The following is a 13,707-nucleotide window of genomic DNA, read 5'->3' as shown; positions in this document are numbered from 1 at the left end:
AAGCATCCATTCAAAAACTGGAAAGAACTCAAATACAAAAGCTCACCTTACGCATAAAGGAGTAGAGAAAAAACAGCAGATAGATCCTACACCCAGCAGAAGAAGAGAGTTAATTAAGATTCGAGCAGAACTCAACGAAATCGAGACCAGAAGAACTGTGGAACAGATCAACAGAACCAGGAGTTGGTTCCTTGAAAGAATTAATAAGATAGATAAACCATTAGCCAGCCTTATTAAAAACAAGAGAGAGAAGACTCAAATTAATAAAATCATGAATGAGAAAGGAGAGATCACTACCAACACCAAGGAAGTACAAACAATTTTAAAAACATATTATGAACAGCTATACGCCAATAAATTAGGCAATCTAGAAGAAATGGACGCATTCCTGGAAAGCCACAAACTACCAAAACTGGAACAGGAAGAAATAGAAAACATGAACAGGCCGATAACCAGGGAGGAAATTGAAGCAGTCATCAAAAACCTCCCAAGACACAAGAGTCCAGGGCCAGATGGCTTCCCAGGGGAATTCTATCAAACGTTTAAAGAAGAAATCATACCTATTCTACTAAAGCTGTTTGGAAAGATAGAAAGCGATGGAGTACTTCCAAATTCGTTCTATGAAGCCACCATCACCTTAATTCCAAAATCAGACAAAGACCCCACCAAAAAGGAGAATTACAGACCAATATCCCTGATGAACATGGATGCAAAAATTCTCAACAAGATACTAGCCAATAGGATCCAACAGTACATTAAGAAGATTATTTACCATGACCAAGTAGGATTTATCCCCGGGACACAAGGCTGGTTCAACACTCGTAAAACAATCAGTGTGATTCATCATATCAGCAAGAGAAAAACCAAGAACCATATGATCCTCTAATTAGATTCAGAGAAAGCATTTGACGAAATACAGCATCCATTCCTGATCAAAACTCTTCAGAGCATAGGGATAGAGGGAACATTCCTCGACATCTTAAAAGCCATCTACGAAAAGCCCACAGCAAATATCATTCTCAATGGGGAAGCACTGGGAGCCTTTCCCCTAAGATCAGGAACAAGACAGGGATGTCCACTCTCACCACTGCTATTCAACATGGTACTGGAAGTCCCGGCCTCAGCAATCAGACAACAAAAAGAAATAAAAGGCATTCAAATTGGCAAAGAAGAAGTCAAACTCTCCCTCTTCGCCGATGACATGATACTCTACGTAGAAAGCCTCCACCCCAAGATTGCTAGAACTCATACAGCAATTTGGTAGCGTGGCAGGATACAAAATCAATGCCCAGAAATCAGTGGCATTTCTATACACTAACAATGAGACTGAAGAAAGAGAAATTAAGGAGTCAATCCCATTTACAATTGTACCCAAAAGCATAAGATACCTGGGAATAAACCTAACCAAAGAGGTAAAGGATCTATACCCTAAAAACTATAGAACACTTATGAAAGAAATTGAGGAAGACACAAAGAGATGGAAAAATATTCCATGCTCATGGATTGGCAGAATTAATATTGTGAAAATGTCAATGTTACCCAGGGCAATTTACATGTTTAATGCAATCCCTATCAAAATACAATGGACTTTCTTCAGAGAGTTGGGACAAATTATTTTAAGATTTGTGTGGAATCAGAAAAAAACCCGAATACCCAGGGGAATTTAAAAAAGAAAACCATAGCTGGGGGCATCACAATGCCAGATTTCAGGTTGTACTACAAAGCTGTGGTCATCAAGACAGTGTGGTACTGGCACAAAAACAGACACACAGATCAATGGAACAGAATAGAGAACCCAGAAGTGGACCCTGAACTTCATGGTCAACTAATATTTGATAAAGGAGGAAAGACTATGCACTGGAAGAAAGACAGTCTCTTCAATAGATGGTTCTGGGAAAACTGGAAATCCACATGCAGAAGAATGAAACTGGACCACTCCCTTGCACCATACACAAAGATAAACTCAAAATGGATGAAAGATCTAAATGTGAAACAAGATTCCATCAAAATCCTAGAGGAGAACACAGGCAACACCCTTTTTGAACTCGGCCACAGTAACTTCTTGCAAGATACATCCACAAAGGCAAAAGAAACAAAAGCAAAAATGAAATATTGGGACTTCATCAAGATAAGAAGCTTTTGCACAGCAAAGGATACAGTCAACAAAACTAAAAGACAAGCTACAGAATGGGAGAAGATTTTTGCAAATGACATATCAGATAAAGGGCGAGTATCCAAGATCTATAAAGAACTTATTAGGGGATCCCTGGGTGGTGCAGCGGTTTGGCGCCTGCCTTTGGCCCAGGGCGCGATCCTGGAGACCCGGGATCGAGTCCCACGTCAGGCTCCCGGTGCATGGAGCCTGCTTCTCTCTCTGCCTCTCTCTCTCTCTCTCTGTGACTATCATAAATAAATTAAAAAATTAAAAAAAAAAGAACTTATTAAACTCAACACCAAAGAAACAAACAACCCAATCATGAAATGGACAAAAGACATGAAGAGAAATCTCACAGACGAAGACACAGACATGGCCAACATGCACATGAGAAAATGCTCTGCATCACTTGCCATCAGGGAAATACAAATCAAAACCACAATGAGATACCACCTCACACCAGTGAGAATGGGGAACATTAACAAGGCAGGAAACCACAAATGTTGGAGAGGATGCGGAGAAAGGGGAACCCTCCTGCACTGTTGGTGGGAATGTGAACTGGTGCAGCCACTCTGGAGAACTGTGTGGAGGTTCCTCAAAGAGTTAAAAATAGATCTGCCCTACGACCCAGCAATTGCACTGTTGGGGATTTACCCCAAAGATACAGATGCAATGAAACACCAGGACACCTTTACCCCGATGTTTCTAGCAGCAATGTCCACAATAGCCAAACTGTGGAAGGAGCCTCGGTGTCCATCGACAGATGATGGATAAAGAAGATGTGGTTTATGTATACAATGGAATATTCCTCAGCCATTAGAAACGACAAATACCCACCATTTGCTTCAACGTCGATGGAACTGGAGGGTATTATGCTGAGTGCAGTAAGTCAATCGGAGAAGGACAAACATTATATGTTCTCATTCATTTGGGGAATATAAATAATAGTGAAAAGGAATATAAGGGAAGGGAGAAGAAATGTGTGGGAAATATCAGAAAGGGAGACAGAACATAAAGACTCCTAACTCTGGGAAACGAACTAGGGGTGGTGGAAGGGGAGGAGGGCGGGGGGTGGGGGTGAATGGGTGACGGGCACTGAGGGGGGCATTTGAGGGGATGAGCACTGGGTGTTATTTTGTATGTTGGCAAATTGAACACCAATAAAAAATGAATTTATTATAAAAAAAAGAAGTGGTCAAATTCTTCCAAGCAATTAAGGGGGGAGCCTGTGGCCCAGAGCGAAAAATGGCAGGGATTTGAGGATAATGGCATTTGCAAATTTAATATCATAAAGCTCTTCCTCTAAGTTTTGGTCCCTGCTGCTTTCTCAGGTCCACTGTGAGACACAGGTTGTAAGCTTTACTGCTTGACCCCAATAATTGGAATCGGGTCTGGAAAAGAGGAGGCAGGCACCAGAAGAATCAGTCACAGAGAAGGATGTTGTTATAGGCTGGATCATGCTCTCCAAAAATTCATTATGTTCAAATCCCAACCTCCAACACCTTAGGAGGTAACCATGTTTGGCCATCACTTATTTGAAGTGGTGATTAAGTTAAAATGCGGCCAATGGAGTTGGGGTCCTATTCTAATAGGACTCGGGTCCTTATGAGAAAAAGAGATTCCAAGGATGTGTATAACCAGAGGAAAGACCATGTGAGGACACCAAGCCAAGGAGAGAGGCCTCAAAACCAAACCTGCCAACATCTTCATCTTGGACTTCTGGCCTCCAGAACTGTGGGAAACAGTGATTGTTGCTTATACCAACCAGGGTGCGGTACTCTGCTATGGCAGCTCTAGCAACTAATATAAGATGTGAATAAATATCCATGTTTCATTACAAAATAGTACTACCAAATTCTAAAAACTGCCAGTTATTTTTGTATGCTAAAATTCCTGTCCCTTTTATTGATTAGTTCTTGTGTTTCGATCTTGTATGCACCACATTTGTATTGTATTTACAGTAATTCACAATAGATTTGATTTTGCTATTCTAAGATGCTTCCTGTTTTGTTTTCTAAATATAACCAACTGAATTTTTCGAAGGGTGTTTTAGGAAAGATGACATTTAGATCTCAAATTCCACATGCTGACCCAGCAAATTCAACCCAAGACCCTGCATCTTTCTCACAGATATGTTTAGGCTGATTAATTAGATGCTTACCACTTCAAGTATCTGACCTTGATGAAATTAATATAATGAAATACTAAAATATGATTAAATATTAAATTTCATTAATAGTTATAAAAAAATAAAAAATAAAAAGATAATTTAAAAAAAGATGACTCCGCTGCACACCCAGGGCCGGCCCGCAGGGACCCACATGCGCGCATCCCTGTGAACAGAAACCTGGGCCCCGGAGGCCGTAGTTACAGAATATATGGCCTCAATGTGGCACCCAGCGACTGCAGAAGATCCCTGCTGGTAAGACCCGAGGCCCCCAAAAACACAGGGGGCCCCGAAGCCATGGAAAGCCCTCGGGACACAAGGGCACATCCGAGCATGCGAGACACAACACGCTCTCGACCCTGAGGAGCTCCAGCTCTTGGAAGGTCAGTGGTTGACCCTTTTCTTCAAATCAATGCCTCTCTGCCTTTTTCTTTTTAAGGTGAAAATATAAAGACAAAAAAAAGTTCTAAAATCCCTGGCAAGTCAAAGGCGGGCAAAATGGAGTATGAATATCCAAAACGTCCCCAGGGTTAGAGGGGGAGTCTGGCCGCGCCCACGACACCCACATCCCCACCCTGGGGCCCGAGCTCATCCCCGGGGCCCCGCGCCCAGCCACCCCAGGACGCCACAGTACCTCCAACACCCCTGAACAAAATTAACACGAAATACCTACTGTTGATCAGTTCTTTGTGTTCAGCGAGGGTTCTTGCAGGATCCAGCCAATACTGTGAGGGGGGAAAAAGGGTAAAATTGTACGCATTAGTTGTTTTTCAACAGCCTTTACTTCAAGCATGCTTGCAAAGTGTTATTTTAAACGACATTGAAATAATAAATATTTGGCTTATCACATGCACGGAAAAATGCAGGTGAGAGCTTGCTGCAGCTCGGACACCAAGAGCAAGACGTCGATGCTCAGCAAGGAGCAGAGGAGGGAACAGCACTCACAGGCCCTCGAGGACGCTCCCCTAGCGACCCAGGTCAGGAACACCCAGGTGCTGGCGAAGGCTGCCTGCAAAGCCTCCCCGCCCCCCGTCCACCCCGAAGGCCCTGCACCCGTTGCTCCTCCTGGGATGCGCTCATCCTCCTCGCTCCCCGTCCCACCCCTTCCAGGCAGCACCAACGGGCACCAGGAAGGGGCTGCAGGACACCAAGGAGAGGCGCTCAGCGCAGCAGCCAAGCGTTGGCGTCCCAGACTCTGTATCTAAATCAATACAATTTTTATTCTCGACCTAAAATTTTCAACACGAGCACATAGGGGTTTTTTTATTTAAATTCAATGAGCCAGCATTCCAGTTTTCAACAATTCATCAGCTGCATATAACGCCCAGGGCTCATCACATCACAGAGCACATAGTTTTTTTAAAAATCTGGAACATCAGTACCCTTAGGATGTTTTTTAAGTAAGAACAGGTCTAGGGAAGCCTGGGGGGATCAGCAGTTGAGCTTGTTGCCTTGGACCCAGGGCGTGACCCCAGGGTCCTGGGATCAAGTCCTGCGTTGGGCTCCCCACAGGGAGTCTGCTTCTCCCTCTGCCTGTGTCTCTGCCTCTCTCTGGGTCTCTCATGAATAAATAAATAAAATCTTAAAAAAAATCAAACAAACAGGTCTGGAGGGTGAGGGTGAGCTGGTGATGTCGGTTCTGAACACGCCGCATCGCAGATCCCACCTGAGACATGTGCAAGAACACTCTTACTCTAGAGCCAATACTTTCCACCACTTGATAGCCCCGGTCTGCATGTTTTCTGCAGGCTTCTGGAGGCCTGACTACTATCCCTTAAAGTGGCTACTATCAATGTCACCACTTCATAAATGGGGATACTGAGGCACAGAAAAGTCAGGAGGGTCGCCCGATGCCGTACGGCCGTCCCTGGGGGTGGGGTATAGATGACTGCAGACAGTCTGGATAAAGAGTCTGCTCCTGCTTTCTGAGACGTGTGGGGTGGAGATGCACCTGGGGGATCACCTGAGCCCTTGATGCACCTGGGGGATCACCTGAGCCCTCGACAGGCATAGAGATATGGAGCTGACGGAGGAGGTGGGAGAGTGCAGCATACCTGACAGTGGGAAATGAGAGCTCCGCCCGGACAGGGGCTCCAGCACAGTCTAAGCTACACAGTGTAATGGTCTGAGGTCAGAATAAGTCACAGCCTTCACCCCTCACAGTTGTTTTTCTCGTGATACGAACTTCTAAGAGCCTCCCTCCCGGCAACTCTCAAAGGACCAACACAGCGGAATCCACTGCGGTCACCATGCTGAGCACTGATCCCCAGACCTCATAACTGGGAGGTCTCACTTTCTGTCCACCTTAACCCCCTCCGCTCCACACGCCCTGGAAGCCACCAGTCTGTTCTCTGCATCTAGGAGCCTGGTGTTTGCTTCTATTTTTTTATTTTTATTTTTTTAAAGAATCAATCGATTGATTGATTGATGATTGATTGGAGAGAGAAGGTGCACGTGCAGGGGGCGGAGGGAGGGAATCCTGCAGCCGACTCTGCACTGAGTGTGAAGCTGGGTGCAGGTCTCCATCCTACCCACCCTAGGATCATGGCCTGCGCTAAAGTCAAGAGTTAGATGCTTAACTACGCCATCCGGGGGCCGCTCTGCTTTTCAGACTCCACGTATACGTAAGATTATACAGTATTTGCCGTCCTCTGTCTTATTTCCCTAGGCTCAATGCACTCAAGGTCCATCCATGTTGTCACAAGCAGCCTATGAAATATGCCATTTTTACAACTGCATGATATTCCATCCTGTATGTGTGTTACATCTATAATCAATCCATGACATACGAGTGTGTGTATATATATATATAAAATCCCACATCTCCATTCATCCAATGATAGATGCTCAAGCTGTTTCCATGTCCTGACTACCAAAGTCTCAATCTGTAATAATCCAGCAGGACAGACTTCCTGTCGTCCTTTCCAACACAGAGAACTCACATCATCACTCACACATCTTATCAGTCATTATAGACACTTGCCAGAACATGAGGTCAGAAAGTGAAACCTCACACTGCAAAATACAGTGAAATCAGGGTTCAAGAAAGAACACCCTTTACCCACAGCGGGGCCTGCCTGCTAGCGCCCAGCAGAAGGGCCATCTCTGCTCAGTAACACTCCGAGTGTTTGGGGGCAGTGGGAAGGATACAGACAAGCACACGGTTTCATATTTTTGATGGAATTATTTCAGGGACAAATAGTGCCAGAAGCAGACACCTTACACGGCCTGTATCCAGTTAGCGCGTTGGAAAAATGACTGACAAAACCATTATGGTGTTTAGGACGAGGCAAAGGAAAAGTCATCATCCAGACTAGATAGGGCTAAGCAGAAGAAAACCTGAAAAGGGGAAAACAGGGGAACTGCTCTCATGGGAGCAAAATGAGATTTTCAAGGACTCATCAGGGTCAATTGAACCCGCAGGTCAAGAAAGGTAAGTGCTCCAAGTATCACTTGCACTTAAGGGCAAGAGCCCCTGAGGACAGTTCCAGTGCCGGGATGGCTACCGACGCTGAACCCTGAGAGGTTTAGGAATGAACAGGCTTTGGGAAGTGGAGACCATGCTTCGTGGTCACACGTGACGTGTGACACGGAGGGATCAATATGGCAGCAGACGGATGAGTGCATGGGAGTGGGGTAGGGGTCCTTTAGCTGGGAGGGACCTGAGCATGCCCAGACCCTGAGCGCAAGGAGGGAAATGCGGGAGAAGCTAGAGATACAGGAAAGAGGTGGTAAGACCCAGGCCGGGGGCACTGGGCTCTTGCATCGCGAGACAGGAAGGAAGGGTGGGTGTGTGCAGAGGACCAAGGAGCTGGGGAGCTACCAGCTGGCTGTTTCTATTGTGTCGATGAAGGAGACAGGAGGTCCCTGGGGGGAAGAGGACAGTCACATGCCGGTGCATCTCTAAGCTTCCCCGCCCCCGACCCCTGACCCCTGAAGTCGTGGGGCAGGAGATCCAACACGCTGGTCCCCAAAGCCAAGCTGAATTCCATATCCTGAGAAAAGCTCTATATATCGAACTTCTGCCCTTGACACAGCAATTTGTACAGGAGCCCCCAAGTCAGACAGGACGACTGTTCATTTTGAAGCCAGAAGCAATTCTGGGACATCGCACTTCTCATTACTGCCTTCCATACCAATTCAGCGCATCTTCAGAAACCTCCGGAGGTCTTCAGGAGTCCGGAGCAGATTTGATCTTGCCTCTTCTATCCTCCCGACTGTTTCCTCCTTTCCCCTCCTCCACCATATATATATATATATATTATATATATAATATATATATATATATTTATGATAGACATAGAAAGAAAGAGGCAGAGACACAGGCAGAGGGAGAAGCAGGCTCCATGCAGGGAACCTGAAGTGGGACTCTATCCTGGGTCTCCAGGATTGCTCCCTGGGCCAAAGGCAGGCTCTAAACCGCTGTGCCACCCAGGGATCCCCATCCTCCACCTTTCTAAACAAGTACCACCAGCAGTAGTTTCCTCCAGCCTAGCTTCGACATGAAAGCCCTTCTCTAGATTCCACACCTTATAATCTACAAAGAGCCTTCATGTTTTCTGTAATTTGGTCCCGTAACCATCTTGAGAGTTAGCAGGGAGAGGAGGCATTATTCTCCTCAACATGCAGAAAAAAAAAAAAATACGTGACTTGAACATTCAGGACTCAGACTTGTATTGTGACTCCAAAGGCACTTACCTGTTCTACTTATAGCAACTTCGGAACACCCAAAGGGAGGCTCAAGTGTCTGCCAGCCTCCGAGTCATTTCAAATTCCCCAGTCTGCATTGTAATTTCAACTCGCTGCCCATCATGAATAGGTCTCATCATCCCTCTCCCAGAGTAAGGAACCTAACTCATCTTGGAAAAGCCACGGATACTGCTCACAGACACCTGGGGATGCATGCACAGCCCTAAACATGGGCGACTCCTGAGTGCCTGCGGGAGGGTGTATACTATTATCATCGAGGCAAAATAACCCTCTTTCGGGTTTCTGCCGAATCGATGAATCCAAACAAGAAAGCCCTTGTATTTCCACTGAGCAAACAAAAATAAAATGCTTCCCACTGTACCCGTGCGTATGAGTCTCTTTTTGCAGTTGTAACAAATTACCATAAACTTGGCCTAAAACAACACAAATTTACCATCTTACAATTCTCAAGGGTCAAAAGTCCAAAATGGTCTCATTGGGTGCAACGGACTGGAATGTTGGTGCCCTTCCCCACCAAATCCATATGCTGAAATCCTAATCCAAATACCTAATATGCTAGAATTTGAAGGTGGGGCCCTTGGGAGAGAATTAGGTCAGGAGAGTAGAGTCTGAGGTCAGGGAGCGACCAAGTGCTCTTCTTTGCCACGTGAAGTCACAAGGAGAATTAGACTGTCTACAACCTGGGAGAGGGCCCTCACCCAAGCACACTGGCACCCTAATCTCATTTTTCCAGCCTCCAAACTAAGAGAAATCCATATACCGTGTTCATGGCACCCAGTCTCAGGTGATTTGTTACAGCAGCCCAGCTCAGCCACGGGGCTGCGTTTCTTCTGGGAGCTCCAGGGCAGGACCTGCTTCCTTGCTTTTCTGGCCACTAGGAGCTGCGTGCACCCTCTGGATCAAGGCGCCCTTCCAGTAATCATACGGCCTTGCCCTCTGCCTCCACTGTGATGCTCCCTCCGTCTTGTAGAAGGAGACTTCTCGTTACAGTGATCCTACGCCAATGACTTCGGGTGATCTCCCTGCACAAGACCCTGAGGCACACCTGCAAAGTCCCTTCTGCTGTGTATGGTGACGTTCACAGGTGCTGGGGACTGGGAGGCTAAGCCAAGAAAAGGCTGCGGACCCATCGAGGCCAAACCACACCGCGGTGAGCTGCGGAGCTTCAGGCCTCAGGCCGAGAACGAGATGGTGCTTCTGCCGAGCGAGCCGTGAAGCTGGCAGCAGGTACTCCGGGAGCTCTGCTGTTCCACATCCAGGGTCGGTACTTGAGGAAATTGTAAATATTTACAGCTAGTAAGTGGCAGGCTCCTTCAAGGAGTCAGGGACTCTTTGACTCTTACATGTGTTCATATAATCCCTCTCATCTACCTTAAATCAGGCTGGGAATTTTCTGTTCTGATGAACCAAGGCCCCGATTGAAAAAAAACCAAAAACAAAACAAAACAAAGAACAAAGAGCTACATCCCCTGCACAGACCAGTGTGGATCAAGACAGAACCAGGACGACACAGGCCAAAGCGGAGCAGAAAGCAGGCGATGCGGCCGCTAAGTGCTCTCCGTTTGTCTTTAGGGAAAGGAACCACGGTGCGTGAACCCCACTGTGACTCTTTAAGGGCCTGTCTGATACAATAAGCCTAAAGTAACACAGGCAGCACGGTGTTGATTCAGTCTCAAGAAGCATGTCTTCACTTCCTAGAGGGTCTTTCACAGACCCAACCTACGAAGTGAAGAAACCATGGTGCCCAGCGTGCCCCACACCAACCAAGTCAGCTTTCTCCATGGAGAGCTTCTCCCTACCCAGGCTTATTTTTGCCTCGCTGTTACTCTGCACACATAGGTGACACCTGAATCCTATGCATTTGTTGCATGAATTTCCCAGGACTTGGTTTTATGAAACCAACTAAGAAAACCTGTATGTTTCATTTAATATTCCAAACAGCAAACTCCCCTTCCCCTGAATTCCGGAGACTATGTGAAAAACAGAGAAGGCTCTAGCATCGGACCTGCACATATCAGGCATTCTTTGCATTGCTACTGAGCAACTACATGAAGGCATAAATACGAGGCCTAAATAAACTCTCTTGCCCAGGTCAATCTGAGAAGTCAGCTTGTTGGAAAATAGCATCTAACTCCTCTCAACAAATCTTATGCAAATTGCGTACAGAGGGAAGCCCTTAGTACCTTAAGTCTGTAGGACCTTTCCATCCTGCATCCAAGTCAGGATACAATAGTGGCTGAAGGTGCCGGGGACATGACGACTCAGGTCTGAATTCCGGTCCTAACACTTGCTGGCTATCTGACCTCGGGGAAGTGGCTTAACCTTTTTAGCTTCCGTTTCTTCATTGCTGACGGAAGGGTGATAATATTTAGTTTGCACAGTTGTTTTGAGCACGTAATGACAGCATATGAAAATGTTCCACAGTTTCTGGTGCATCACGACGAGGATGGTGATGGGTGGTGGTGGTGATGACACATCTAGATCCAGCCTCTTGGCTACCCTGCTCCTCCAGGACAAACAAGTTCCCAGCTCCTGGGAGGTCCATGTGTCCCAGGGACACGCCCTCCGCTCACACCTAGACACAGTTTGGCCTCAAGGCATAATCCACTGCCAGGGAGAAGGGGAACAGGAACCTGGGGCTTCCTGTTGGTATCTCTCTTCCTTTTACCCCTAGCTCTTCTCCTTCTCTTTATCTGCCTCAAGAGTTGACCTAAGATGTCTCTCTTAGGGCCTCAAAGTCTTTTCCACATAGATCTTATTTTAAAGATGGTTACAAAGCTTTAAAAGTAAACTTTTTGATGCAGAAAAGGAGCAAACCAATACACAAAATCCAATCTAATGGATTGTAATTCAGGCATATTCATGGAAATCGTTATTTTTAAAGACAAAAATTTTTCACTGCATCCTGAGCCATTCTAACACAGGGTTATTCTTTAAACATTTGCCGTAAGTAACGGAGAGCTATGTGGGCCTGCTCCTACTAACACAGAGAAAAGGTAGAGAAATAGGATTTGGGTTCATTGACAACGTCCCTAGAAACAAAGCTGTGCCTTGGGTGGTTGCTCTTCTGGAATGAAGGGCCTTCATTGGCCTTTTCCTTGAAGGAAATCCTTAGTTCTGCCTCAATGCCCAAGAGAAGCAAATCAGTAACGGAACCACCTTTCTTACCCTGGTACACGATCAGCCCTCCAGTACGCTTTGACGAGATGATTACCTGGGAGAGGGGCAAGTTTTCATGACCTCCTTACAGCTTCTTACAGTTATATATATATATATATATATATATATATATATATATATATATATATATATAACAATAATATATATTAAAAATAAGTATATATTAAGTATATTTATATATACATTTATGACAATACATTTGAACATGAAAAGACTAGGGAATGTCTACAAATCACCTCTATTTTGTCTTCGTTCACTAGAAAGAACTAAACTCAGGAGGCAAAGAATAGTTTTATGTGATTTGCACACCTGATGCTCTTACAGTATCCAAAAAACATGACAAGAGCTTTCTCCTTCTAACTGTAATTTCTTCTAAAACCTGCATTGCAACCATATCACAAATGCCAACCCTCAGGAATAAAGGTAAGAGGAGAAAAAAAATTTGGTTTTAATATAAGCCCTAGAAAACTGTGAATCAATACCAATTGCTAATTCTTTTTGCAATGATACAGTCCATTGTTCGAATTCTCTGGCAGGGCGCCTGGGTGGCTCAATCGAAATTCTTTCTCTGGCTTTTCATATATATTTTTCTTCCTTTGCAAAGTTTAAAAAAGAGAGAGAGAGAGATAAGGTGTACATAATTTTAGCAAGATAGTCAATCTTTCCAGCGAAGTCTGACATACTAGATAAGATCAGGAAACAGTAGTTTTCTCTACTAGGAAAAATGTTCTTTCAAAACTATGAACGAAATGCAAGACAGCTTCTATAGCCTTCAACTCAACCTTTGAGTAGAGAGTCACAGTCCCTGACCTACGGCCTGTGCAGGACACAAGTCTGGGCGCTCCTGAAGATGCCCATTTCCCTTCCCTTGAAGTGTGCCTTAATGGCCGTTTGCTTTTAGAAAGCCTCTCCTTCCTATGGAAAGCCAACCAACACACACCCCACTTTTTATTCCTGCTTTGTGAAATCCTCTGTGAAACAAAACGGATTATGAAAGTGGCTCAGGGAAAACCACAAGTTACCACCGTCAAGAGCGTCTCTTCTCACCCTAGCACATTCCTGTGACAGGGCACAAAGACCCCACCCAGACCATCAGGTGCCTCGCTGAACAGACCCTGCATGACCCCATGGAGACCCGGAGAACTGATGAAGTAGGAAGAGGAAATCTTGACCCCAACAGGCGTTGAGTAACACACAAAGTAGAAGTCAAACGGGGTCTCTAAGGTGGGCGTGGAAGTGCTCTGCATAGTAAGACTGTGTTGGAGGGTAAGACCATCCTTACGCTGAACTAAAGGTACCGGTGAATGTCCTTTCATACCCCAAACTGTCACCTCCAAAGTCTTTGTCCCCTGCTCATTACTGAAGAAGTAGCTGTTCAGCCTGACACCACACAGCGTCCACCAGCCAAGATCGTGAGCATCTTAGCAACTCTGCCATCCAAGCAGCTAGGAAGAGGCTATATCCTCACGATCAACATCGAACACCAAAGCTTTGG

At 45.6% G+C, this 13,707-nt stretch overlaps 1 protein-coding gene across 2 annotated transcripts in view; it reads right to left on the bottom strand.

The window, feature by feature from the left end:
* EPB41L4A (erythrocyte membrane protein band 4.1 like 4A) overlaps positions 1–13,707 on the bottom strand; it is a 177,794-nt gene that overhangs the window by 91,491 nt on the left and 72,596 nt on the right. For both annotated transcript variants that reach the window (XM_041753860.1, XM_041753859.1), the window contains one exon: positions 4,996–5,047. In XM_041753860.1, coding sequence (XP_041609794.1) covers positions 4,996–5,047 — 52 coding nt within the window. The remainder of the gene's footprint in view (positions 1–4,995; positions 5,048–13,707) is intronic.

Source organism: Vulpes lagopus, chromosome 4, assembly GCF_018345385.1.
Source record: "Vulpes lagopus strain Blue_001 chromosome 4, ASM1834538v1, whole genome shotgun sequence".
NCBI classification, from domain to species: domain Eukaryota; kingdom Metazoa; phylum Chordata; class Mammalia; order Carnivora; family Canidae; genus Vulpes; species Vulpes lagopus.
Note: the sequence above shows the minus strand (reverse complement) of the source record. Positions and strands in the feature narration are given on the sequence as shown.